The following is a 26,383-nucleotide window of genomic DNA, read 5'->3' on the forward strand; positions in this document are numbered from 1 at the left end:
TGTTTACTTTAAATTCATGGAATTTCGAGATGAAATCATGGTTATTGTGTTTATTATTGTGTCTAGGATTTTTTTGCACATTTTACTGTCCAGAATATTTTTTACGTAAAAATAACATATATGCAAAATTGTTTCATTGCTACCTAGCAGCGGTGGCCAGGGGTAACCATTAGGTGCCCCTCCAACTCTCTCTAGTTCAAAATTTTATACTAATTCTTCAAAACCATATCTCAATTTGAAAAACTAGTACAAAATTTTGAACTAAAGAGGATTGGAGGTGCACCTAGGGGTCACCCATTTGCTCCCTTAACGGTACGGCACCATTGGCATCTCCTCACCGAACAAGCAACTTTCACAAAGGCACCATGGCATGATTTGATTCAGAAGAGATGCAAAACCCTGATCTCCGTGGATCATTATGTTACAAAGGTGATTAGACCCCTTATTAACACCCCTCCACCCCAGCTGAGTGTTTGGACCTTTTTTTTGTATGAGTGGGGGTGTCAATTGAAACATCCAAATCTTATTAATTGGAGGCTCCTTTGAAGTCTCCACGTGAAAGCATTTAGATCCTAGGTGGACACCCTAGAAAGTAAGAGGAATCATAGTAATTCTCTAGAAAAGCAAAATATCTGACCATCATAATAGAATTATTATTTATAATAGTAGCCATTGGATCTGTAGTGTTTCTAAAAATTACTCACCAATACCATTGTGAAGAAGTAGCCGAAAATAACCCCTATATCTATAAGTAAATTACCCACACATACCATTACAGAAGAAATTAGCTTAACATTATCCTACTGATCACATCCAGCATAATAAATCTCTCTAGAAAATTAAATCTAAAATATTCAATCGGTCATATTTAACCTAACTAATACATCGCTACTTCTTGATTTCTCTTTCTTATTTCAATCAGAGAGAATTTCTTTCCCAATGGAATGGTAGTTAATCCAACTAACAAACTAGATACATGTTGTCCATATACAAAGAGAGATGGCATCTGTCCAAAAAGATTATATGGCTCTCTTTTTATCGTAAAAAGATCATATGTTTATGTACTACTCCCGTCAACTAGAAAGCCACGATAACTTAAATAATCTGTTTGTTGTTTTGGCTGCTACTTTCACCAACTAAAAGGTATGGACAAATCGCCTCTTGACATTCTTCTTGAGCTATTGCGAAGTCTCACGTTTGCATTACTAGTAAATTTGTTTTACATGATCAAAATACCATAAGTTTTGTAAAAAAATAGCTTAAATTTGTATTCCTTCTGAATCTATCTTAATAGACATTGCTCTTCTCTGGTTGTAGTCTTATATTTGTATATACAATAACTTTTGTATAGAAAATTAGCTGAATTAGATCCACCACCACTTTGCTGATTCAGTTGAACAAGTTGTGATAGTGAGCAAAACCTTAAGTGAAATTAGACCAGGAAAGGAGCAGTGGAAAATCAAGGTAAAGATAACAAGATTATTGAATGCGATATTGCTCAGTAGTGATGAACAACTCAGTGTTGGCATGATCCTTATTGATCAGCAGGTATATTAGTTGTTCGTTAAGATTGATTTTTTGGGATTATTTTCAGTTTACAACTTAATAATGATGATGAAAATTCAGATGAACATGATGCATGGAGTTATCAATAAGCCATAAGGAAAAAATCAAACCACTAATTTAGGAAAGTAATGTGTACATCATTGCAAATGTAGAGTCACACTAGTAGCACAAAAATATCGGTCATTTTTAAGTGAAAAATGACAAGATACTCAACTTCGTGCCCACAACTACTCTAAAAAGATAAAAAATATAGAAGATATTCCAAAGTGCAGCACAAATATAGTTTCTGAAAAAATAAATGTGGACATGTACATCGGTAAAACATCACCGACTTTATATTTTTTTACACTATTTCTCTCATTCAATGGCCATATAATAATAATTCATATTTATAGTCATAGATATTTGAAATAAAAGTAAATTTAGCAATTTTGTATCATAGTTTGTTCTACAATCTTCAAATTGTATTGATCTCGCATCAAGAATAAAATGCTCATTAATATAATATGGACTAGTAAAGTATTATGAATCTATGTTCTCATTATGTGATCCTTCTTATGATGCCATATGTAACGAAATTAACATATACAACAATTTAATCTATTGTTCACACTGATGAATTTTATTAAGAAAACTTCTAATGTTAATGTCACCTACAAATGCTAGCCCGTGCGGGAGTATGGGTTCATGGACTAGTTAATTAACTAATTATTATGGTTTAAAATTGTGTTATTTAAGTGGTTTTGTTTTTCACCTCACCTATAGAATTCTCTCTCTCTCTCTCTCTCTGGACACGCAAAGCATCATTTCATTTAACCATTGCCTCCGTATTGTTAGCCCGGATGACCAAGTTAGGTACGAAGTGTGGGACTCAGCCGGCCCCTCTACATTGAATAAACTCCAACAGCAGACGAGCTACTGCTTAGCTGATCTACTGTTGCTTCGGCTTAGCTCTACATGCTGGTCGAAAATTCCATCATCTGGACACCATTTTGGTCCCTTGCTACAAATCGCCAACCCTGTCCAAAATTCGGAGAAAAGGTGCACCCAACCTGCCATTTCGTACTGATCGTGGCTCATTTGTTCAGTTTTTCAAACTCCATGAGGTGGCAGCAGTTGGACAGTGGTCCCTGCAGAGACCTTCATGGGGTCGCTAGCGAATCTGCTTTTCTTCATCTGGACACGAGATGACTTAAACTACTATTTTTTTAGTCCTTTCGATTATGCTAACACCCTGAGTAGATTAATAGAGCTTTGAGCTTTTGCTTTGGCACATTCCTTCCGTGATGTCCATGATGTTGAATATGTGCTTCGCTTTGCAGTAATATCAGGTAAAGATCTAAGAACAAACTCCAAAGCAAACATTTGTATTCCACGACAACACCACTCCTGCCCCCATCCTCAACCACATTCGTTCTATCACACCAATTTCTAACCAATCACTCAGACTCTGATCAAGCGTAGAGAGAAGGCCCAATGGTTGAGCCTGCTGTTTCCGCCGTGGCTGGGAGCATCAAGGACCTTGCTGTCCAGGAGACCACGCTGCTGTGCAGCGTAATTGGTGAAGCCGGGTTCTTGAAAGATGAGCTGCAGCGGCTGCAGGGCTTCCTCAAAGATGCCGACACCAAGCGGAGGTCGGGGAATGCAAATGCCACTATCTGCGTTAGGCAGATCAGGGATGCTACATATGAAGCTGAGAATGTCCTCGAAGTCGTGGACTACATGGAGAAGAGAAACAGGCTCAAGAAGGGTTTCACCGGTGCTGTTTCAAGGTATGCTCGCTTGCCAAATGACTTGATTACCCAGCATAAAGCTGGCACTGAAATTCAACGTATAAGAAGGAAGGTTAACGAGATATTTGAAAGTGCAAACCGTTCAAAGATTATTCTTGATTTGGGTAATACTGAGCTAGATAGTGTCCCCGTTGAGGATGAGTCTCAACAAGATCATGGACATGTGCTCCAAAATTTTGAAGATGTTAATGTTGTCGGCTTTGAGGATGAGCAAAGAGAAATAGTTGAAAAATTACTTGGAATGGATAGCAAGCTTAGTGTTGTCTCCATAGTTGGCATGGGTGGAGCAGGAAAAACTACACTTGCTAGAAAAATCTGTACTTCAGATAAAATCAAACGATATTTTCACACAATTGCTTGGGTGACTGTATCTCAAAAGTTTAAGGGTGTTGATTTATTGAAGGATATTATGAAACAAATAACGGGGGATAGAGCTAAGGATATAAAAATTGATCAGATGCAAGAGTATGATCTGGGAATGGAGTTACAAGCCTTCCTTACAGAAAAAAGATATTTAGTTGTACTTGATGATGTGTGGACAACAGATACATGGAACAAAATAAATAGAGTGGTGAAAGTATTTCCAGATGCAAATAATGGCAGTAGAGTAATGTTAACTACTCGAAAGATTGATGTCTCTAATCATATTGAAATGCCAACCTATGTTCACAACTTGAAGCTCTTGGATGGTGAGAGAAGCTGGGAACTTTTTAGTGGCAAAGCATTACCATCATATAAAAGGTCCTTAATACAGAACATAGAGGAGTTTGAAGAACTAGGGAAAAACCTTTCAAGGAAATGTAATGGGTTACCACTTGCACTTGCTGTTTTGGGGGGCTATCTATCAAAGAATTTAAATATAGAAGCATGGTCAGATATACTACAGGGTTGGGCATCCACTAAAAATGGACACATGGTGGGAGCCATACTAGCTCGAAGCTACAGTGACTTGCCAAGTGTTGTCTGTCGAAACCCACCGGCGAGCAGCGACAGGCAACACGAAGAGCCCGAAGGTCACCGGAGCGCTGGCAGGCACTGCTCCCTCGTCGACGGCCCGCAATTCCGTCACGCGCCCGGAGATTCCGTAGAAAGCCGGGCGTGCCACCTGACCTATACCCGATCAGGAGGGTGCGAACGTGCTCCAAACAGTTTCCTACGTACAAAGACACGTGTAAACATAAGTGCGAGCCGTGGTCGGCTCCCCGGGACGACTATTGCATCGGCTTTAAAGAGCCGATCGAGTCCCGGTGTCAGATTGGATCTGTTTGCATCCGGATATTGTTGAATAAAACAAATAACTGTAAAGCTGCTTCAATTAAATCTAACTAATCTAATCCACGACGGTAAAATCTTCACTGTTAGATCGGAACATCCTACATGTGATTGGGCCTAATGAACATAGCAGATAGCTAAACTATAACCCAAAACAGAGGCCTAAGAACTATCAAGAGCCGATTCCCGGAACAATCCCTATCAAGGCTAAAATAAAGCATCTAGTACGCCACCGGATCATCCAACCCATTTGCAAGGCCTAATCTAACAAATATTACGCCAACTCTTAAGGGTAAGAGCAAACCATAACAGATTAGATCTACTAAACATAAAAGAAGCAGGGTGTTGCCTTCACGCAACTAACTCTATGCAACGAGAGCTAGTATAAGATGATAACATGAACGCGTAAAGACAACATAATATTCGTAGATAATTAGCAACAAAAGCACAACAAATCTACTAAAAGCCATGCTACGAACATCAGGATAACTAGCATTACTCGCCATCAAAAACACTTCAGTACGAGTAATACCAAGGTAAAAGCAAGAACAACGCTGCCCTGATCGCAAGAAGCGATCAGGACAGCATGACGCTTACTTGGATGAAACCCTAGGATTAGGGGTGGCGATGCGCCGAGATTGTTGTTTGTGAGATGTGATGACGTTCTTCTCTTATGAATAACATAGGGTACATAATTATAGTCCGGAGACTTGGGAAACAATCTAAACTAATCTTGTCTCGATCGGACTCTATCTCTAATCTTGAACTAAATCTAAGGATACATGGCCCATGTGGCCCAGATGCTCACGCAGGAGCCGATTTACAAGCCTTCTTAATCTTCTGCTTTGAGCCCCATCTTGCTTTCGTTCCATAAATTAATCCTGTTAATTTATGGCGATAACACATGCCCCCTGGTTTTGGCAATGATAGTTCCAAAACCACTCCGTCGCTTCATCTTCCCGTTAATACTCATTAAACACACTGCAACCACCAAGGAAGACGCAACGTCTCTGCAACTGGCTCCTCGTAGAATGTGAAATTGCCGATCCATCTTCCATCTTTTCACTATTTAATCTCACCCCGAATCGGCTCTTCTTCACAGTGAACTCCTTCTTCCTCCCAAAGCCAGTAGCACAGAAAACACCACTCCTCTGCCATCCATGGCAATCTCTTCTTCCTCTGGCTCCAACTCCTTTCGGAGATTCCTCTTCTTCCTCTTCCCCCTCTTCTTCTTCTCCCCTTTCCGCCTCCTCCATCGATCCTATTTCAGAGAGCCGAGAGCCGACTCCCGAATGGGACCCAACAGCAGCCTACAAGGTACTGGCTCCTCTGCACTAGGATGCAGAGGAGTTCGACTTCGGGTTTGCCTCCGAGGAGGACGAGCCCGAAACTGAAGGAGAAGAAGACCTCCAGTTCCTGTTCCAAGAGGAACTGGAGAGCAGCGAAGGCGACGACGATGACGACGGCGGAGAAGCATCGACACGAAGCCCCAAGCGCCGTAGGCACTCAGATACCTACGATTGGTAGATGTAGATAGCATCGTAGGGGTAGAATCACAAAGCCGAAGGATTAATTCCTTTGTAACAATCGGCTTTCCTTGTAATGACCTTTTATTAATGAAATCGAATTTCCTTCAATTCCGTGTGTCTCCGTTTACTTTCCAAAAAGCCGATGGCAACGCATCAGGCTTCTATAAATATCCAAGAGCCGACGAAATTCAAACTAGAAGCAACCCGCACAAGAGTAGAGCATTACTTCCACCTTGAACCGAACTCGAAACAAGCTCTCAAATCCGAGCGTAATTCGAAAACCCAGCTCTACAAATTCGAGCAAGAACTTCTCCAAGCATCCGGAATTCGAATCAGAACCCACAGCAACCAAACCCCAAGTCAACGGATCTGAACCATGACAGATTCTGCAGCTCAGACGATAAACTCTGCAATCGATGATGTGGCAATCTGCGGCCTGAAGGTAATATTCAGCCTAATCCTTTAGTTTTCCTCAGCTTATTAAGCTTCTGGAACTTTAAACTCTGAAACACGACACCATATATGAACTTCTGAATTTCTGAACTTCAGGTGTCAGACATCCTTTTGCCGCATCCTTCCAAACCAAAATCTTTCTGTCTTGGCCCACGAACCTATGAAAATCCCATAGATTTGATATCTTGTGAAGCAAATAGGATCCCTTTCGTGAGTCAAAACATCGATTTGAACCTCTGGGCCGACTGCCTAAGAGCCTGGCCTAACCCCCCTGAGAGTTGGATTACATGGTACAGCAGAGTAGCAAAAGCTTATATGCCCTGGTGGCAGGACTTAAACATAGCCGATGCACTTAGCTTATCACTGTCTCCTCTCGATAAAGATGAAAATCTTCTGAAAACCATCGGCTATTTTTGGTCTGATGCCCTGAACTGTTTCCTCTTTGGTCATGGACCCATGACCATTACTCTGCTAGATGTTACCATGATAACTGGCCTAGACATAGGTTCTCCTAACCCTGCTGCTCACAAAATGGCAGAAGTCCCCTTCAAACTTTCTTCCAAAGTTAACTGCACAAACTGGGGTACTTACATGAATCAGCACATGAAAACAAAAGGTCCAGTGACTAAGAAGGAACACATAGCCTTCTTAAATCTTTGGCCAGAACACTGCATCTTCTGTGGCCCTTCTTTAGCTCCAACTAAGAACTATCTTCCCTTGGCCTATCACCTAGCCCATGGCAATCACATCGGCCTAGGCAAACTTTTCCTTGGAGAAACCTAAAGATATCTCTGTTTAATGACATCTAACTTGCTTAACCAAAAGAAACTGAGAACTGGAGGCCCTTGGTGGTTTATTCAGTTGTGGGCACAACTGTACTTTCAACACCATATCCCCAACTTCCAAAGCCTGACCAAGAACTCTTTTCCTGATGAGAGTGGCAAACCAATCAGATGTATTAGTTACGGCCAAGCTTTATTTAGTCTCCCTGGCAGTAAACTGAACTCAGCAGAAGCAGCAAACTGGTTCAGAGTCTTCTACAAAGGACTGGACAATCCACTCTATTTTCCATTTACTGAATCTGAATCCTTTGAAAACCCAACTGCCTTTAGATTAGATAACTTTGCCGATGACAACAGCACTCGGCATTTATACTCTTTAATGATCCGACCTGGCTTCCTTCCAGTTGGCATTAGCACCTCTAATAGAATTATCAAGCCAGGTTATGAATCTTACCAACCAGCCATAGCAGCTCGGCAATTTGGCCTAGGACAGGTCCCTTCCCACTTCCATATTCACCACTTGGTGGAGAGCAGAGCCGATCTGCCTGACGGTCTCACCAGCTCAAGATGCTACAGCATGTTCGATGACCTCCACATTCCAATACCAGCCGATCTATCCTTTGATCCTTCATCGATCGATTTTAGCACATGGTGGAGAATGTGGAAAACCCATGTTTTCATAAAAGCTCTAGGTCCTCGACTGCAGTAAATTGATCCTGAATATATAATCCCTGAGGGAGAGGTACTGAATCTGTACACTTTATCCCTTCTAAGTCCTCTATCCCTTTCTCTTGGCTAATCCTCCTCACCCTGTTGACAGCAACAAGATGATCCAGAACCTATGACCAGCAACGGGGAGCTATTCCACTTCCTTCTAACTGCCCCTGGTGTACTCTTCTGCAAGGGATCACCAAAAATGAAGAAAGTGATAATGACTGTTCAGCCAGACTTACTTCAGTCGGCTTCCAAACGAAGACAAACTTCTGCAAGCGTTGCCCCCCGAGTCTTGACCAAGAAAAGGAAGATGATCACTAGACGAGTCATCAAGAAACCAGCACCAGCTTCCCCGAATCCATCAGAGTCCAACACCAACCAGGTAACTCGTCTTTCTAAAACTTTTCTTTATTGCATACACATGTACTCTGGTTGACTGTAGTTCTATTTCCAGGATGCAACTGAAGACATCCCTGAAACTGACACTTCAAATGCTCAGACGGATGTACATGATGAACAGGCTAACACAGCCGAAGCCCCTGTTGTCACCTCCAACCCAACCGGATCGGCTACCCCTGAACCGATCACCACTTCTTGTTCAGAACAGGTAACTTTTATGACAACCAATTCTGAACCAGCCGATAGCTTCATAAATGTATCTTGCTCTAACTTCAGATATGTCCATAGAGCTTTGATATTTCAGGTTTGCTTTCCTTTGACCCGACATCAATGGGTCTGACTGTCCCTGGAGCAGAAACATCATCTTTGCAGCAATCGGCTAACTTGGCACATCAGCTTCAACTCATCAAGGATCTCCTATCTGCTCCGATCACCGCTCTAGTTGGCGACTCCAGTGAAATAAAGAACATCTTCGAGCAAATAGAATGCCAACTCCCGGAGCCATTGCAAATCAAGCTTTGGCCATCCAGCAATCTTCCATTCTTCCGGGTAGAAGTGAATAAAGCACAACAAAGAATAGAAGCACGTCGCTCTCAAGCTTTTCTGAAAGCTGACATTACCCAAAAGTGCAAGGCCCTCAACCAGAAGAAGGCAACTCTAGATATCAAAGCTGACGTGTCTGCCAACACGAACCGACTCGACCTCCTGAAGAAAGACCTGGTGGAACTCGAAGAAAAAGTCCGCACCACCAAGAAACTCATCCAGGCCGAGGAAGCTTCCATTGCAAACTCCAAACAAGAAACCCAGGAAATAGCCGAGCAGATACAAGCAGAGTTTGCAGAGATAAGCACCTTGAGTCGGCAGATAATATCAGGCGATGACAAGGACGACAAAGAAATCATTGCAAGAGCTGACGCTGTACGTGCAGAAGCCATCCATGCCATAGAAAGATTTCTGAACTAGTAGGACTATTCAGAAAACATTTGATGTCGCCTGTTAAAACCTGAAACTCGTACTCATTTAAAAACATCTTAAGTCGATGGTTACACATCGGCTGTTCTTACTTCTCATATATATTCTTTTTTTACTGGCCAACTCAACATGTTGGCCTATCCCCTTTTTTTTTACTGGCCAACTCAACGTGTTGGCCTATCTCTTTTTTTTCCCGGCCAACTCAACGTGTTGGCCTGTCATGATTTTTTTTTCCGGCCAACTCAACGTGTTGGCCTGTCATGATTTTTTTTCCGGCCAACTCAACGTGTTGGCCTATCTCAGTACAGCCAGATGAATCTCATCGGCTTTCGTTACTCGCTTTCCCACATGCTCGGGAAATATTTCTTGAGGTGTTGGCCATTGACAGCAACAGGAAATTTGACACCGTCCAGCTCCTCGAGCATGTATGCATTCCCAGGCAAAACCTAATCAACCTTGTACGGCCCGTGCCAAGTTGGAGACCACTTGCCATACTTTTTATCTTTAGTTCCTAATGGCAATACTGCCTCCCAAACCAAGTCTCCAACCTAGAAATTCTTTGTCTTGACCTTCTTGTTGTACGCACGAGCAACTTTAGCCTTATTTTCCTTGATTTTTTCCAACGACCAAAGCCTTAATTCTGTCAGATCCTCCACATTATCGTTCATCAAGGCTGCATACTGGTCAGCAGATAGATCATTCTGAAACTCAACACGCCTTGATCCGGCCGTGATTTCCCATGGTAACACAGCGTCTTGGCCGTAGACTAAATGGTACGGCGATGTCTTGGTGGACCTGTGACATGAAATACGATATGCCCATAAAGCTTCTGACAACACTTTATGCCAGCGGCTAGGATATTCATCGATCTTTCTCTTTATGAGCTTGATGAGGCTCTGGTTGGATGCTTCAGCTTGTCCATTAGCCTGGGCATAATATGGAGATGATCTGGTCAGCTTAATCCCCATGTCATCGGCAAACTTCCTGAATTCCTCTGATATAAAGACCGATCCTCCATCGGTCGTAATGGTCTGAGGGATCCCAAATCTATGAATGATATGCTCTTTGACAAAACTGATCACATCTCTTGACGCTACTGTCCTCATGGGCACTGCTTCTACCCACTTTGTGAAATAATCTGTAGCAGTTAAGACCCATTAGTGACCCTTGCTAGATGACGGGTTGATCTGACCAATCATGTCCATGGCCCAACCTCTGAATGGCCACGGTTTAATGATAGGATTCATTACTGATGCTGGCACTATCTGAATTTTGCCAAACCTCTGACATGCCTGACATCCTTTGTAATATTTGAAACAATCTTTAAGCATAGTGGGCCAATAATAACCCGATCGCATAATCAGCCACTTCATCTTATGAGCCGATTGGTGAGTACCGCAGGTTCCTTCATGAACCTCATGCAAGAGCTGATTCGACTCTGAAGGTCCCAGACATTTAAGCAGTAGTCCTTCCAAGGTCCTGTAGAACATGTCATCCCCTATCAGAACATACTTCATAGCCCTGAGTCTTATCCTCCTGGGTGCCCCCCCGAGCCGAATCCTTCAAGTAATTGAAGATATCGGCTCTCCAGTCTCCGGGTTCTAGAAACTGAATCTCCACATCGACTCCATCGGCTGTCTCCTGGTACCCGGAAGCCATCTGTGCCAAATCATTGGCTTCATTGTTCAGAGTCCTGCGTATCCAGTGGAAATTAATGTACCTAAATTGTGACATCAACTCACGGCATTGCATCCATATCGGGAAAAGAGCCTCGCTCTCACATCTATATTCTTCCGTGAGTTGAGAAATCACCAGCTTTGAATCTCCAAAAATTTCCACCACTTCTGCACCAGCTTCGAGGAGCAGTTCCATCCCTTTGCGAACAGCTTCATACTCCACCAAATTATTGGTTCATAGGGCAGTCATCCTGATGGAAAAAGAGTAAGTCGCCCCTCGAGGCGACACCAACAGAATTCCCACACCGCACCCATCATCACAAGACGATCCGTCAAAAAACATAGCCCAAGCACGAATAAATAGTGCAGCAATATCAGTACTGATCCTGTCTGCAACAAGATCCGCCAGTGCTTGTCCTTTGACTGCTTTTGCAGGCTGATACCGAATATCGAACTCTGACAATGCAAACATCCACTTTCCAAGCCGGCCTTTCAGGACAGGAGCCGACAGCATGTGCTTTATGACATCCGATTTGCATATGACAATTGTTTCCGCCGAGAGCAAAATATGACGAAGCTTTGTACATGTAAAGAATAAGCAAAGGCAAAGCTTCTCAATCTCAAGATACCTGGTCTCGGCGTCTAACATGCGCCTGCTGAGGTAGAAAACCACCCTCTCCTGGCCGTCGTGCATCTGGACTAACACTGAAGCAATGGAAGTGTCACCCACGGATAGGTACACGTAGAACAGCCTATCTTGCTGAGGAGGAACCAACACTAGAGGCTTTGACAAATATTCTTTGATTTCATCGAAAGCTTACTGCTGTTCTACCCCCCAGCGAAACTCATCATCTGATTTGATCTTCACTAAACCCATGAATGGTTCGATGCGCCTAGACAGATTAGAAATAAATCGTCTGACAAAGTTAATTTTACCGATGAGCCTCTGCAATTCTTTCTTCGTAGTAGGTGCCTTCATCGTCTTCACAGCTTTTTGACTCTTCAGGCCGGTCCCGATTCCCCGTTCATGCACGAAGAATCCCAGAAATTGACCGGCCGACACGCCAAAGTCACACTTCTTTGGGTTCATTTTGAGCCCAAACCTTCGAGTCCGCTCTAAAACTTGACGCAGATCTTCTAGATACCCCCCAGCTGATTTGGAATTGACCACGACATCATCAATATAAATTTCTACCAGCTTGCCGATGAGATCATGGAAAATGTAATTCATGGCACGTTGATACGTTGCACCGGCATTTTTCAGTCCAAAGGTCATTGCCAAATATTCGAACAAGCCGACTGCGCCTAGTACTCTGAACGCAGTCTTGTTCACGTCTTCTGGGGCCATGAAGATCTGGTTGTAGCCAGCATTACCGTCCATAAAGCTCATCATTTTGTCGCCAGGAGCTGCGTTGATCAATGTCTCCGCAACAGGCATCGGGTATTCGTCCTTTGGCGTTGCTCTGTTGAGATCTCTAAAATTGACGCAGACACACCATCGGCCATCCTTCTTTTGTACCGGTACCACACTAGAGATACATCCTGCATACCGGCACGGCCTGATGAACCCAGCATCCAACATCTTCTCCACTTCTTTCTTGACTTCTTCTAAGACTTCGACCTTCATCTGACGTGCTCGTTGCTGAAACGGCCGAAACCCTTTCTTGAGCGGGAGCCGATGCTCGACAATGCTTCTGTCTAGACCGGGCATCTCAGTGTAGTCCCATGCGAAACAATCCCGGTACTCTTTCAGCAGTGCAATCATCTCCTCACGCAAGGCCGGATCCAACTTCTTGCTGATAAATGTCGGCCGTGGCTTATCCCCAGGACCGATGTCAACCTCTCCCAAATCATCAGCTGACGTGAACCCGTATCCCAATTTGTCGTCGTCTGAAAAACCAGCTGCGAATGCAAGCGAGTTTTCGTTATCCACAAGATCAGCAGCAAACACAGGGAGATGACGAGAAAAATTATTTGGCCAACCGCACGGGCTGGCCACTTCTATACTTCCATTATCATTCGAAACCAAATAATCAATGAGTGGCCAACTGCCAGAGCAGGCCATCGTATGTACATGATGTAACAATTCCGACCCCAAATAGGATTTTTCTATTTTTTGGGGCCGGTCGCTGGGACCGGCCTCTCTATCTTTATTACACCCCGTAGCATGCCAGGATGTGTCTACTCTGTGAGGCCAGTGGATAAGACCAGCCTCAGTCCATTTTTTGTCGCTTCGATCCGATCACAATCTTCCAGGGAGATCCCTGAGATCGGCTCTTGCCCTTCCGCATCCTAGGCGTTCATGTCTGCGAGCGAGACCTCACTGGAGTCATCTGCACGGACCACCTCCACTTCATCGCCTTCCCATTGGATGAGATACTGATGCATTGTGGAAGGGATACAACAGTTGGCGTGAATCCAATCCCTCCCAAGCAATACCGTGTATGTACTCTTGCTGTTGACGATGAAGAACGAAGTCGGGATCGTCTTGCGGCCCACTGTCAACTCCACATTAAGGGCTTCTCGTCGGCTTTTGTCTACTTGGGGCGCCACTCTTTTCTTGGAGGGCGCCTCTCCACTCTTCGCGGGTGCCTGACCTGTTCCGCGAGATCGGGACGTGCCTTCCTCAGCATGTCGAGGTACTTTGCTTCTGCCTCTTCTAGATTGCACAAGCGCTGCACTCTACGCTTCTGCGAGCAATTAAGCCCATCAGGACACCACCGTGGGCGATGGTACCTGTCTTCTTCTTCTGGTTCGAAATCACCCCTGGTCGACCGCTCAACATGTTGGTCGTGACGCACTTTGGGCCCCAAGCGTCGGAACACCGAAGTATCGCCCGACTGACGTGTCCAAGGCCTGCACTCCAGACAATCATCTATAGTGGCAATCGGCTCATGCCGGAATTCCAGCAGTACCTGAAGAACGGGCAATGCCAGTGGTCGCGTACAGCCTGGCGTCTTCCCAGCGTCCTCCCTGTGCGGTACTCGTACTCTTCTTCTTCCGATTGATATCGGCGACGCAGCTTGTGCTGATACTCATATTTTTCCAAGAGCCGATCAGAAGCAGGAAGCTGATTACTGATGTGACGCACTTGCTCTTCAGTAATATGCTGTCGCCCTGGCTCATTTTGATCCTGAGGCCGTTTGCCAGAAACGGCCTCTCTCCTTTGCTCGTCACGACGGCGTACGAGCCCCGCCATGTTGATCTGGAATGAAAAATTCTGGCTCGTAGGAGTGAAGTCCAACAACTCCACCACATTGGCTTGTGGGAAGGGCTTCGTGTCTACCTTCATCGTGTGTTGAGCTAGGATTAATCGGCCTTGCTCGATAGCCAATTGAATCTGATGACGCAGCTCCTTGCATTCACCCATGGCATGAGTGAACGAGTGGTGCCATTTGCAGTATAGCCTTCCCTGCAGCTCTTGTGCCGTCGGTAGCTTGTGATTCTCTGGGAGCTTCAGCTGTTTTTCTTTGAGGAGCAGATCAACTATCTGCTCTGCTTTGGTCATGTCGAAGTCGAAGCCCTTCACAAGCCCCTGCTGTTTGACCCACTTGCACGGGACAGGGTTTGCCCCCCGAGTCCACTCTGCCACGGCCACTTCTTGCTCCTCGCCAGAGTCATCAGATTCATCCACCTGGGCCACGTTCACATGGCGCTTGAACTTGTCTTGGTACAGCTCAGGATGGTAAAGCTCATATGCCGTAAACTTCTGCACCAGGTGTGCCAGAGAGGTGAATTCCAACTGAAAAGCCAGATCCTTGATCGGCTTAGCGAGTCCCAGAACTGCCAGATCGATGGCCTCCTTCTCCGTAATGCGTGATGAGTAGCATCGGTTCTTGACTTCTCTGAAGTGTTGTATATATTCCGACATAGTCTCTCCTCGCTTCTGCCTGACTTGGGCGAGGTCGGCAATTCCAGCTTCAGCAGCCTCTGAGTGGTACTGGGTATGGAACTGATCTTCCAACTGCCTCCAAGTTCGAATTGAATCCGGAGCCAATGACGCGTACCATCCAAAAGCTGGGCTTGTAAGAGATTGGCCGAAGAACCGGACCCTCAATGGATCCGACACCGAGATCATCCCAAGCTGCGTTAAGTATCGGCTCACATGCTCGATGGAGCTAGCTCCTTCCGACCCGTTGAATTTGGTGAACTCAGGGAGCCGATACTTGGGAGGCAACGGGATCAAGTCGTAGTCACTTGGATACGGCTTGGAATAGCCAATCGCTTTCCTCTTGGGCAGGATGCCGAACTGGTCTCTCAGTATTGCACTGACCTGCTCGACACTAAGACTTCCTGGGGCCGATGGCTCAGCACTCGGCCCAGTAGCATACTTTGCCAGCCACGCTTGTTTCTCCGCGTCTGCTCTAGAAGCTCCTGGGTTTACCATCTACACCGAGCGTGTTGGATTGACGCTGTCAGGGATGTAGGTGCACGTGTAGCCGTGCGGGATCTCCTTGAGTGGCTCGGTGAGGAACTGGCCTTCTCCAGGATCACCGCCGATCTTGTGGACGACGTAGATCGGTGCACTCTGTGGTTTTGGAGCCGCAAATGAGAACGACAATAGCGGTCTAGAATGCAGTGCAGCTTCGTCTGTGTGACTCCCCAGGGTTGGTCCCGATGGAGAGTACTGGTTCTTGATTATCTCCTGGATGACGCGATGCGCCACGCGCTCGAGCTCGTTCATAAGGCTCTGAGAGTGCCGATGAAGCGTATGGGCCACCATGTAGTTCATCTCCTGACGCAGGGCCCTGGTACGCTCCTCTGATGGCACAGACAAATCTACGTTGTCGAGAGCGCCTTCAGGCGAGAACCCCTTCCACTTAATGCCATGGTTGCGGGTCCTCTCAAAGGAGCCGATGAGATCAGCTTCCAACAGAGCTTTGATCTCATCATACTTCTTCTTGTGTTCAGGAGGTAGCTCTTCGTACGTGATGGGCTTGGGAGCGGGTTCCTGATCATGAGCTCCAGACATTGTCTCAGTGGACGTTGTTGCCGAGAAGGCTCCCACCGGGCGTGCCAGAATGTGTTGTCGGTCGAAACCCACCGGCGAGCAGCGACAGGCAACACGAAGAGCCGGGAGGTCACCGGAGCGCTGGCAGGCACTGCTCCCTCGTCGACGGCCCGCAATTCCGTCACGCGCCCGGAGATTCCGTAGAAAGCCGGGCGTGCCACCTGACCTATACCCGATCAGGAGGGTGCGAACGTGCTCCAAACAGTTTCCTGCGTACAAAGACACGTGTAAACATAAGTCCGAGCCGTGGTCGGCTCCCCGGGACGACTCTTGCATCGGCTTTAAAGAGCCGATCGAGTCCCGGTGTTAGATTGGATCTGTTTGCATCCGGATATTGTTGAATAAAACAAATAACTATAAAGCTGCTTCAATTAAATCTAACTAATCTAATCCACGACAGTAAAAGCTTTACTGTTAGATCGGAACATCCTACATGTGATTGGGCCTAATGAACGTAGCAGATAGCTAAACCATAACCCAAAACAGAGGCCTAAGAACTAGCAAGAGCCGATTCCCGGAACAATCCCTATCAAGACTAAAATAAAGCATCTAGTACGCCACCGGATCATCCAACCCGTTTGCAAGGCCTAATCTAACAGATATTACGCCAACTCTTAAGGGTAAGAGCAAACCATAACAGATTAGATCTACTAAACATAAAAGAAGTAGGGTGTTGCCTTCACGCAACTAACTCTATGCAACGAGAGCTAGTATAAGATGATAACATGAACGCGTAAAGACAACATGATATTCATAGACAATTAGCAACAAAAGCACAACAAATCTACTAAAAGTCATGCTACGAACATCAGGATAACTAGCATTACTCGCCATCAAAAATGCTTCAGTACGAGTAATACCAAGGTAAAAGCAAGAACAACGCTGCCCTGATCGCAAGAAGCGATCAGGGCAGCATGGCGCTTACTTGGATGAAACCCTAGGATTAGGGGTGGTGATGCGCCGAGATTGTTGTTTGTGAGACGTGATGACGTTCTTCTCTTATGAATAACATAGGGTACATATTTATAGTCCGGAGACTTAGGAAACAATCTAAACTAATCTTGTCCCGATCGGACTCTATCTCTAATCTTGAACTAAATCTAAGGATACATGGCCCATGTGGCTCAGATGCTCACGCAGGAGCCGATTTACAAGCCTTCTTAATCTTCTACTTTGAGCCCATCTTGCTTTCGGCCCATAAATTAATTCTGTTAATTTATGGCGATAACACCAAGCCATTACTTAAAATCTTGTTTGCGCTATCTTGCTATCTTCCCTGAGGATTACTCCATACCCGTACTGGATCTTATCAAACTATGGATAGCAGAAGGCTTCATTCCACATATATCAAAGCACAAGCAGGAGCAAACAGCACGTAAGTATGCAAGTGAGCTGGCTCAGAGAAGCTTGGTTCAAGTTGTTAGCGAAAGCAAGACACATGGATGGATTGAAGAAATAAGGATCCATTATATTTTACGTGATTGGTGCATCGAAGAAGCAAGATATGGTGGTTTCATTGATGTCATCGACAACACTTCAGGTCAGGCTTCCTGTCCACTCTTTGTGTATATAGTTCTCTCATTTTGAATTTATTTTTTGGCTTCTTACTGAGATGTTATGTACCATGAAAATTGCAGGGCATGTTGGTGAATCATTATCCAATACCATGATATCCTACCGCTCTTCTTTTTAAAACTACCGTGATGATAAAATGACCCCAGCGACACCTAATCTCCGAACTCTAGTTGGCTTTGGTCTTTCATCATTCTCCCTACCCAAGCTGAGATTCCTCAGAGTTCTCCACATCGAAAACTCAAGCCTAATTAATTTTGGCAGCACAATTAGTGGGTGTATTCATCTAAGATATCTCAGTATGAGGAGGTGTTGTGCCAGCACACTTCCTTCTTCAATTGGACAATTTCTTTACTTGCAAACTATAGATTTGAGGGACACATGCTTGGAATCTGTGGTACCATACTCTATATGGGACATCCCTACCTTAAGGCATGTTTACCTCCGTAGGGGATTTTCTGTTCCCAAGAATTGCCCACCAAAAGAACTCCAATCCTTATATTTGGTTATCCCAGATGTCGACGTTAAATACTTTGAGAGTGAGAACATGGTGGTATTTTTGGGCCAAATGACCCAGCTAACCTCTCTCTTCTTGTACATTGTACATGACATCCATGCCCCCGGAGATGATTCATATATTGGTAAACATGACTTCTCTGGTTAATGTTTACCTTGATACATTTGAGTCGCTCCATCAGTTGCCTGAGAGCCGGCATTTCCCACAAGGCCTACGGGAGCTTCGTTTATTTGCTGATGCCATTGAACAAGACCCGATGCCTATCCTTGAAAAGCTGCCATGCCTAGTAGTGCTCTTGTTACAGGGGTATCAAGGCCCCACCATGGTCTGCTCTGCCCAAGGGTTCCCTCAGCTGCAAGAGTTGGAGCTTCATCTTTTCTACGTTAAGGAGTGGAGGATGGAGGTCAAGGCAATGCCAAAGCTCTCACGACTGCAACTCTATTTATGCCGGAACATGAAGAAGCTCCCGGAGGGGCTTCTGCACCTGCCGTCCCTCAAGGAGCTTGAATTGTGGGTTGTGTACCCGGATTCCGAAGAAGACGTCACTCGGAAAAAGCTGCAAGGGAGAGGATGCAAGGTAGGTCACTTATTTTCCTCCCCTCTTGCCTTGGTTACCTTTGTCCTCTGGTCAATCTTTAATGAGCTAGCAGTGGATAAAATTATGCCCTGTTTTTGAACAAAATAATGGCTGGTCGTGCAAGTTTTTTTTTGTTATGCGCTCCTAGCACCGATAGTTTTATCACTTTCAATGTTTTTTATGCGCTCCTAGCACCGATAGATTTACCACTTTGAACGCCCGCTCTAACCCATCGAGAAGCTCCATCCAAATTGGAGTTGGTGTGGGGACCAATAAATCATTGATTCATCATCATGTTCATTCTACATCTTGAAAATGGCTGTTAATCCTTGTTTTCGTTATCAGATTGTAAGCAAGACCATCCCACGAACATCCCCAAGAAAAGAAAACTCAAAGAGGAGCCATATGCTTCATATATTGAATTAGATGAGTAGCTTGATCCGTACAACTCCAAGACAATTTTCCGCGTGCAATTTGCAGGTGATAACAATAGAGCGGCAGGGCCCAACATATTTACCACCGAGTCAACGCCGTAGAGAATCATGGCTATCCAAGGAATACGGCCTGCGGACAACCCGGCATTGGTAATCGCTGTGTTTGCCTGGCTGTGATTGATGACTGGTGCTGATTCGTTATGAAAGAACAGTAATGCTGACTGGCTAGTAGCTGGTGGTTGGTGTTGATTTAGTACGAGAGAACAGTACTGCTGGCTGGTTGATTGACAAGCCGATCGAACACGGCGAATTTGATCTTGGGCTGGTGGTTCAACGTCACACGCACTCGAGACAAGACTGCAACTTGCAATGCATTTGTGCCGCTCTCTCCAGTATTATTTCTGGTGTGTTTTAAGTTAACATACCCATGAACTATACTCCGTTTGCGTGAATGAGAGATTTCAACAAACTTTGTGCTTTCTGAGAAGAACTATTTTTGTGACCATCTGTATTTTATATATCTGGATAGTGTGGCCTGGCTAGCATGTTCATCCAAATTCCACTAACAGGATGTATATATAATTGTGCCATTTTGCTGGCGCGTTGCTCCCTTCTCTTGAAGACCACTACTAGACCTGTTCACGTTTGCTGTGAGAACCTTACCTATCCAAAATGCGGTGTTCAAATTGCCGAGCCAGAGCAGTGCTCGTGATGGCCTACCGGTTTTGACTTCTGATGGTTGCTGTCGCCGGCAGCCAGGCCCATGGTTAGCGCACACGACCAAATCCAAAAGCAAAACTCAGCGTAAAGATACTCCCGCGCGCGTGCCACATTGCCACGCCCACCAATGCAGTCGTCCGCGCTCCCGCGCGGCGGCCACGCCCTCCTCGTCACCACCGGCCACCTCCGCCACCTCGACCCGCACCTCCAGGTGCCCCCTCTCCTCCTCGCTAACTACCTCATCGCCGCCTTCTCCCGCGCCGCCGCCCCGCGCCTCGCGTCCCCGCTCCTCCGCCGCCTCCTCGCCGGCGCCCACCCGCTCCGCCCCGACGGCTTCACCTTCCCGCCGCTCTTCCGCGCCGCCCCGGGCCCGGCCTCCGCCGCGCAGCTCCACGCCTGCGCGCTCCGCCTGGGGCTCCTCCACCCCAGCGTCTTCGCCTCGGGCTCCCTCGTCCACGCCTACCTCCGCTTCGGCCGCGTCGCGGAGGCGTGCCGGGTGTTCGACGAAATGACCGAGCGGGACGTGCCCGCGTGGAACGCGATGCTCTCCGGGCTGTGCCGCAACGCGCGCGCGGCGGACGCGGTGGCGCTGTTCGGGAGGATGGTCGGCGAGGGCCTCGCCGGGGACGCGGTGACGCTCTCGAGCGTGCTGCCGATGTGCGTCCTGCTGGGGGACCATGCGCTGGCTCTTGCCATGCATGTGTACGCGGTGAAGCATGGACTGGACGGGGAGCTATTTGTGTGTAATGCCTTGATCGACGTGTACGGGAAGCTGGGGATGCTGGAGGAGGCGCAGTGGGTGTTTGATGGCATGGCATCGCGGGATCTGGTCACGTGGAATTCGATCATTTCAGCATATGAGCAAGGTGGGAAGGTTGCTGCTGCGGTGGAGCTGTTCCATGGTATGAGGGAAAATGGGGTTTCCCCTGATGTGCTGACACTTGTCAGCCTGGCATCTGCTGTTGGTCAGTGCGGGGATGAACGTGGTGCAAAGTCAGTGCATTGCTATGTGATGAAGATGGGGTGGGATGCGGGTGACATCATTGCTGGAAATTCTATGGTTGATATGTATGCCAAGCTATCGAAGATTGAAGTTGCCCAGAGGGTTTTTGATAATTTGCCTGCTCGAGATGTGGTGTCCTGGAACACATTGATCACAGGGTATATGCAGAATGGACTTGCCAATGAGGCAATCAGGACATACAATACTATGCAGAGGCATGAGGGTCTGAAGCCAGTTCAAGGGACGTTTGTCAGTGTTTTCCCTGCATACTCGAACCTTGGTGCGTTGCAGCAGGGATTGCGAATGCATGCACTGTCTATTAAGACGGGATTAAATCTTGATGTGTATGTCAATACTTGTCTGATAGACTTGTATGCTAAATGTGGGAAGCTGGCGGAAGCAATGCTTTTCTTTGAGCATATGCCTAGAAGGAGCACAGCTCCTTGGAATGCCATCATAGCTGGGCTTGGGGTTCATGGGCATGGTGCAAAGGCACTCGATCTCTTCTCACAAATGCAACAAGAAGGGATTAAGCCTGACCAGGTCACGTTTGTTTCATTATTGGCTGCCTGTAGCCATGCTGGCTTAGTTGATCAAGGTCGGAGTTTCTTTGATTCAATGCAAAATGTGTATGGAGTCGTGCCCATTGCAAAACACTATGCGTGCATGGTAGATATGCTTGGCAGGGCTGGTCAGATGGATGAAGCTTTTGAGTTCATACAAGGTATGCCAATTAAGCCTGACTCTGCTGTTTGGGGTGCGTTACTTGGTGCCTGCAGGATTCACGGGAATGTTGAAATGGGTAAAGTGGTCTCACAAAAACTATTTGAACTTGATCCCGAGAATGTCGGATATTATGTTCTGATGTCAAATATGTATGCAAAGATTGGGAAATGGGATGGAGTTGATGCAGTAAGGTCTTTAGTCAGGCGCCAGAATTTGCAAAAGACCCCTGGATGGAGTTCAATGGAGGTGAAAGGATCAGTCAGTGTATTTTACAGTGGCACCCAGACAGAACCCCACCCTCAGCATGAAGAAATCCAGAGAGAGCTGCAGGACCTTTTGGCCAAGATGAAAAGTCTAGGCTATGTTCCTGACTACAGTTTTGTGCTACAAGATGTAGAGGAGGATGAAAAGGAACAAATCTTGAATAATCATAGTGAGAGATTAGCTATTGCCTTTGGCATTATAAATACTCCTCCAAGAACTCTGCTCCATGTATACAAGAATTTGCGGGTCTGTGGGGATTGTCACAATGCTACCAAATATATATCAAAAATTACTGATAGAGAGATCATTGTCCGGGATTCAAACCGGTTCCACCACTTTAAAGATGGACACTGCTCTTGTGGAGACTTTTGGTAACAGTAAAACATAATATATATTTTCTCTGTGCAACATTTTCTGTCCCTGAGTTCACCTGATCATTAAGTGTAACTTGATGTGTTGATGAGGTTAAGCACTGTACTGAAGTATTTTGCTGATGCCAAAAGATAGAATCTTTAGTTCTTTATCTTGCAAAAGTACAGCTGCCAGATATCCTTTGACCTGGCAAACTACAGTTGAAAATGTGTCATAGCTTTTCTTACCAGAGTTAGGCTTTTTGTTGTCGTGAGTCTTCTGGTGTTGAACTTGAATCTAAATAGAGTTAGATATTAGTATGCAGTTTTCCCCTGCTACCTTATTCTTTTGGCACTTCGTCATATTCTAATAAGATACCATAAAAAGGTGGTTTGATATATTAGAAGCATCAAACTTTTTGTAAAATTTGAGATATACTTCTGCATACGGTACGTTACGGGTGAAGTATCTTGTACAGTTTCTGCATAGCTTAACAGACTTAATCACAGAATTTACTTCTCATACTTGGAAGGCCACTACTCTGGTAAAAGAGAAAACACAACAGTCTCTCTTCCTGAATTTACCTGGCCATTAGCATTAAGTGTGACTTGATGTGTTGATGAGGTTTAGCACTGAACTGAAGTATTTTGCTGATGCTGAATGATATAATGGTTAGTTCTTTGTCTTGCAAAAGTAAAGCTGCCATATATCCTTGATCTGGCAGTGAACAACTTCAATTGAAGTCATTGCTTTTCTTACCAGAGTTGGGCCTTTTGTTCTCCTGGGACTTCTTCCATTTATCCTTTTGTTGTCAGTTGAAAATGAGTGGTTTCTTTAAGAGTCTGATGCTAGTAGGCCGTTCTTGTTCTGCTGCCTTCCTTGTTGTTTTGGCACTTTGTCATATTTTAATAACACATCGTAGGTGATTGGAGAGTACTGAAGCATCTAACTTCTGTAAAATTAGAGCTGTACTTCTGCAACCGGTATGTTTATAGTGATGTATCTTCTACAGTTTTTGCATAATCTAACAAACTTAATCACAGAAATGACTCGTCAGACTTGGAAGGCCACTACTGTGTGTACTGTGGAGAAAGAGAAAAACAAAAAGGGTTTGAAAGACACTTTATGAGTAAAAGCCGGTTGCTGGTTTGGAAACATATTGTCTGTGAAGTCTCAAGTCTGTGAGCTTCGCCTTTAAGTGCCATCTTTCCTTACAGTTTCATGTTTACAAACTGTTTTATGAATATCTCAATGAAGGACATACCAGGGACTATCAAGGATAGAGCAGTTCCGTAATATACTGGGTGAAGATTTGCCAAACGGTCAACACGGAATGGCTGAGTAATTATTTATTAAACAAGGCATCTTTTGCGTTAATTCATAAACTTCTATGGGCATCCAAATGGTAAACTGTTGCCGAGGCCCACCTTGGCTGTCTTATTATACATGGTTCTGCGATGTGACCTGGTATACAAAGCTCTAGCGGTGGCAGAAGACAAGCCCAAATGGAGGTGCTTCTTGCTGGGTGGCACCGAGGCACTGATGGCAGTATGTACACTGGTGCTTGAGCTAGCTGCCACTTTCATCTTTTAGTGTGCAGCTTAGCTTTGCAATTGGGATACGTCAGAACCATGTTAGATGTTTGGGTGGCCGTATTGTATTTTCCACCTTCTATGTGCTTTATTACTTCTGGAACGATCAGCATGGCTGCTGGGTCTAAAAACAACAGCCGGCCCTGATGGCAAGTTGGCAACTGTTTGTTTCATTAGCTGCGTGTGTGCGGATTAGTTAGCACCCTCCAAGTCTTTCATTGGTTAGTTTTCCAGCTTTTCGATGGAGATAGTCTTATCACGAGACAGAAGGACATCCATTCCATGCGCGATGGAGTAGTGTGCTGTCCAGGTGAAGGCTACGAGAGCCGAATGGTACACCAGTTGTGCTACGGCCGCGGCACAGCCCATGTACGCTGCCGCCCGAGGTCACGACAGGTCTACTGTGGTGGTGGCAGATGTGCATGCTCTGCTTGTGCTTGCGTCTGACCAGATGCACTGGAAGTCTGGAACTGGAACTGTCGGGGTAGCACGGCGTTGCCGTTGCCGGACTGGCGGCTGTGTTGCCGAGTCCAGTGCCGTGCGTTTCCACAGACGGCTTTGATTCTCAAGTTCCCTGACCGAGTGACCGTCGATCCATGTCATCCTGTTCTTTGTTGTCTGGTTTTGCAGCATGCAGCAACGTGTGCGATAGCGATGATGTGTTCTGCTCCCCAGAATTCTCTTCTTTATTCATTCGTTCACTCTTTTCACATATATCTACATGTACTAGTACAAGGTAGATCTACGGAAAGCATACTAGTACAAGGCACATGCTACATGTTCGCGTACAAGCACACACCTGCACGCGCCTACACTGCATCACAGGAGCACAGAGCTACGGTTCTAAACTACTCCAAGCTAAAAATGCAAAGAAAAGTGATATTTTTGCCCTCGATTCTCAAGACGGCCTCGGGGGTTTCGCTCTGCCACGGGACGCGACCGCCCGCGACACCGCCTCGGCAAGCCTCCCCACCCGCGCGGCAACGTCCGGCGGCAGCGCCGCCGCCGCCCGCCGGGCCTTCCGCGGCGCCAGCACCGCGCCCAGCATCTCCACCACCTCCTCCGCGGGCCACCCTCCCGTCCGCAGCACCCCGCAGCACCGGTCCACCGTCAGCGCCAGCGCCAGCACCTCGCCGCCGTCGGGGTTGGGACCACCCGCCGTCATCTCCTCCACCTCGCCGGCACCCCACCCGCCGCGCGCCAGCGCGGAGCCCGCCCTCTCAAGGCTCGCCAGCAGCCACTCCGGCGCCGCGGCGCTGCTCCGGGTCCGGGCGCCGCCCGTGGGGACCTCCAGGAAGCGGTCCCCGGCCGCCGCGGCGTCGGTCCAGAACTCGATCCAGCGCGGGGCCCTGCCGGTGACGGAGTCCAGGCTCCGGCGCGCCGTGGACGGCGGCGCGGGGGACGGCGCCGCCGCCGGTGGGGCCGGCGCGGAGAGCTGGCGCCGGAGCGGCGCGCCGGGGGGCGGCTTGGCGGCGAACGCGCGGAGGAGGAAGTCGGCGGCGTTGGCGCCCGCGAACGTCACGCCGGAGTCGGACACGTGGAACACCGGGTTCCCCGCGAGGCAGGGCGCCGCCGGCACGTAATGCCGGCCGCACAGCGGGACGAGGGGCGGCGGCGCCGCGCGCCCCGGGGCCGGGCGTCGGCCCGGGGCGAGGGGCAGCGCGGCGGCGACCGCGGCGGGGACCTCCTGCGCGGCGAAGCGGAGGAGGCGGAGCCCGGCCGGGGACCGGTAGTCCGGGAAGCCGTCCCCCGAGGGCACGCCCAGGGCGAGCAGCTCGCGGAGGTCCGGCGGGAGCTGGACGCCGCCAAGCGCGGCCTCCGCGAGGGCGAGCTCGGTATCGCAGAGGCCAGGGAGGACGGACACTCCAGCCGCGGCGAGGTGAGCGAGAACCGCGGAGGGGGAGGGCGCGGGGCCCGCCGCGGCGGAGGGAGACGGGGGAGCCGGCGTGCGCGGGGTGCTGGGTGCCGAGGCGCGGGTGGACAGGCGCCGGAGGCCGGCGGCCTGGGACGGCGGGCGCGGGAGGCCGTGCGGGAGCGACGGCCGGCGGTCGACGTCGACCATTGCTGGGTCGCCGGCGAAGTCGGTGCGGCGAGATCAGAGCAGAGGATGCGAAAGGAAGTGTTGCGGGGCCTGGGGAGGCGTTGAGTTATACGGGGTTTGGCGTGGGTCCCGCGGGGATCAGCGATCTGAGGGGCTTTTGCCGTTTTGACGGGGCCCATTCAAACGCTTGTCTATATGCTGAAATTTGCTTGAAATTTTTTGAAGAAAAGAAATTTGCTTGAATATCGTTGCAATTTTCAGATAAAATACCGTTGCATTTAAGCACCACCTATGCAGCCGCGCGGGGGGGGGGGTATGGAAGAAATCAACCATTTGAAAATGACCACGAGACTCCTTTGCACTCTGCATTTCACGGGTTGCAATTAAGCCTCTCACATTCATCCCTCTCACAAAGTGGC

At 47.3% G+C, this 26,383-nt stretch overlaps 3 protein-coding genes across 3 annotated transcripts; 2 read left to right on the forward strand and 1 right to left on the reverse strand.

Annotated features, from left to right (window-relative positions):
- The first annotated feature begins 2,936 nt into the window (after window positions 1-2,936).
- Window positions 2,937-19,259, forward strand: LOC120689201 (putative disease resistance protein At1g50180). Its single transcript, XM_039971517.1, has 3 exons — window positions 2,937-4,320; window positions 18,561-18,833; window positions 19,179-19,259. Exons 1-3 carry the CDS (start codon window positions 3,043-3,045, stop codon window positions 19,257-19,259), a joined length of 1,632 nt encoding a protein of 543 aa, XP_039827451.1. The 5' UTR covers window positions 2,937-3,042.
- Window positions 19,260-20,041: 782 nt separating this feature from the next.
- On the forward strand, window positions 20,042-22,674 carry LOC120691984 (pentatricopeptide repeat-containing protein At4g33990-like). The gene has a single exon (XM_039975198.1). The coding sequence runs from the start codon at window positions 20,115-20,117 to the stop codon at window positions 22,353-22,355; it is 2,241 nt and encodes a 746-aa protein (XP_039831132.1). The 5' UTR covers window positions 20,042-20,114; the 3' UTR covers window positions 22,356-22,674.
- Window positions 22,675-24,598: 1,924 nt separating this feature from the next.
- LOC120691807 (SH3 domain-containing protein C23A1.17-like) lies at window positions 24,599-26,060 on the reverse strand. Its single transcript, XM_039975000.1, has one exon. It carries the CDS (start codon window positions 25,983-25,985, stop codon window positions 24,822-24,824), a length of 1,164 nt encoding a protein of 387 aa, XP_039830934.1. The 5' UTR covers window positions 25,986-26,060; the 3' UTR covers window positions 24,599-24,821.
- Window positions 26,061-26,383: the final 323 nt, after the last annotated feature.

The sequence above is a fragment of the Panicum virgatum genome, chromosome 9N, assembly GCF_016808335.1.
Source record: "Panicum virgatum strain AP13 chromosome 9N, P.virgatum_v5, whole genome shotgun sequence".
In the NCBI taxonomy this organism is placed as follows: Eukaryota; Viridiplantae; Streptophyta; class Magnoliopsida; order Poales; family Poaceae; genus Panicum; species Panicum virgatum.

Bases quoted from the DNA above. Each gene is read 5' to 3' on its own strand.
- LOC120689201 (XM_039971517.1), top strand. From the start codon at position 3,043: ATGGTTGAGCCTGCTGTTTCCGCCGTGGCTGGGAGCATCAAGGACCTT. The intron at 4,321-18,560 runs GTCTGTCGAAAC...CTCTTGTTACAG, and splicing joins ACAGTGACTTGCCAAGTGTT to GGGTATCAAGGCCCCACCAT. The intron at 18,834-19,178 runs GTAGGTCACTTA...TTTCGTTATCAG, and splicing joins TGCAAGGGAGAGGATGCAAG to ATTGTAAGCAAGACCATCCC.
- LOC120691984 (XM_039975198.1), top strand. From the start codon at position 20,115: ATGCAGTCGTCCGCGCTCCCGCGCGGCGGCCACGCCCTCCTCGTCACC.
- LOC120691807 (XM_039975000.1), bottom strand. From the start codon at position 25,985: ATGGTCGACGTCGACCGCCGGCCGTCGCTCCCGCACGGCCTCCCGCGC.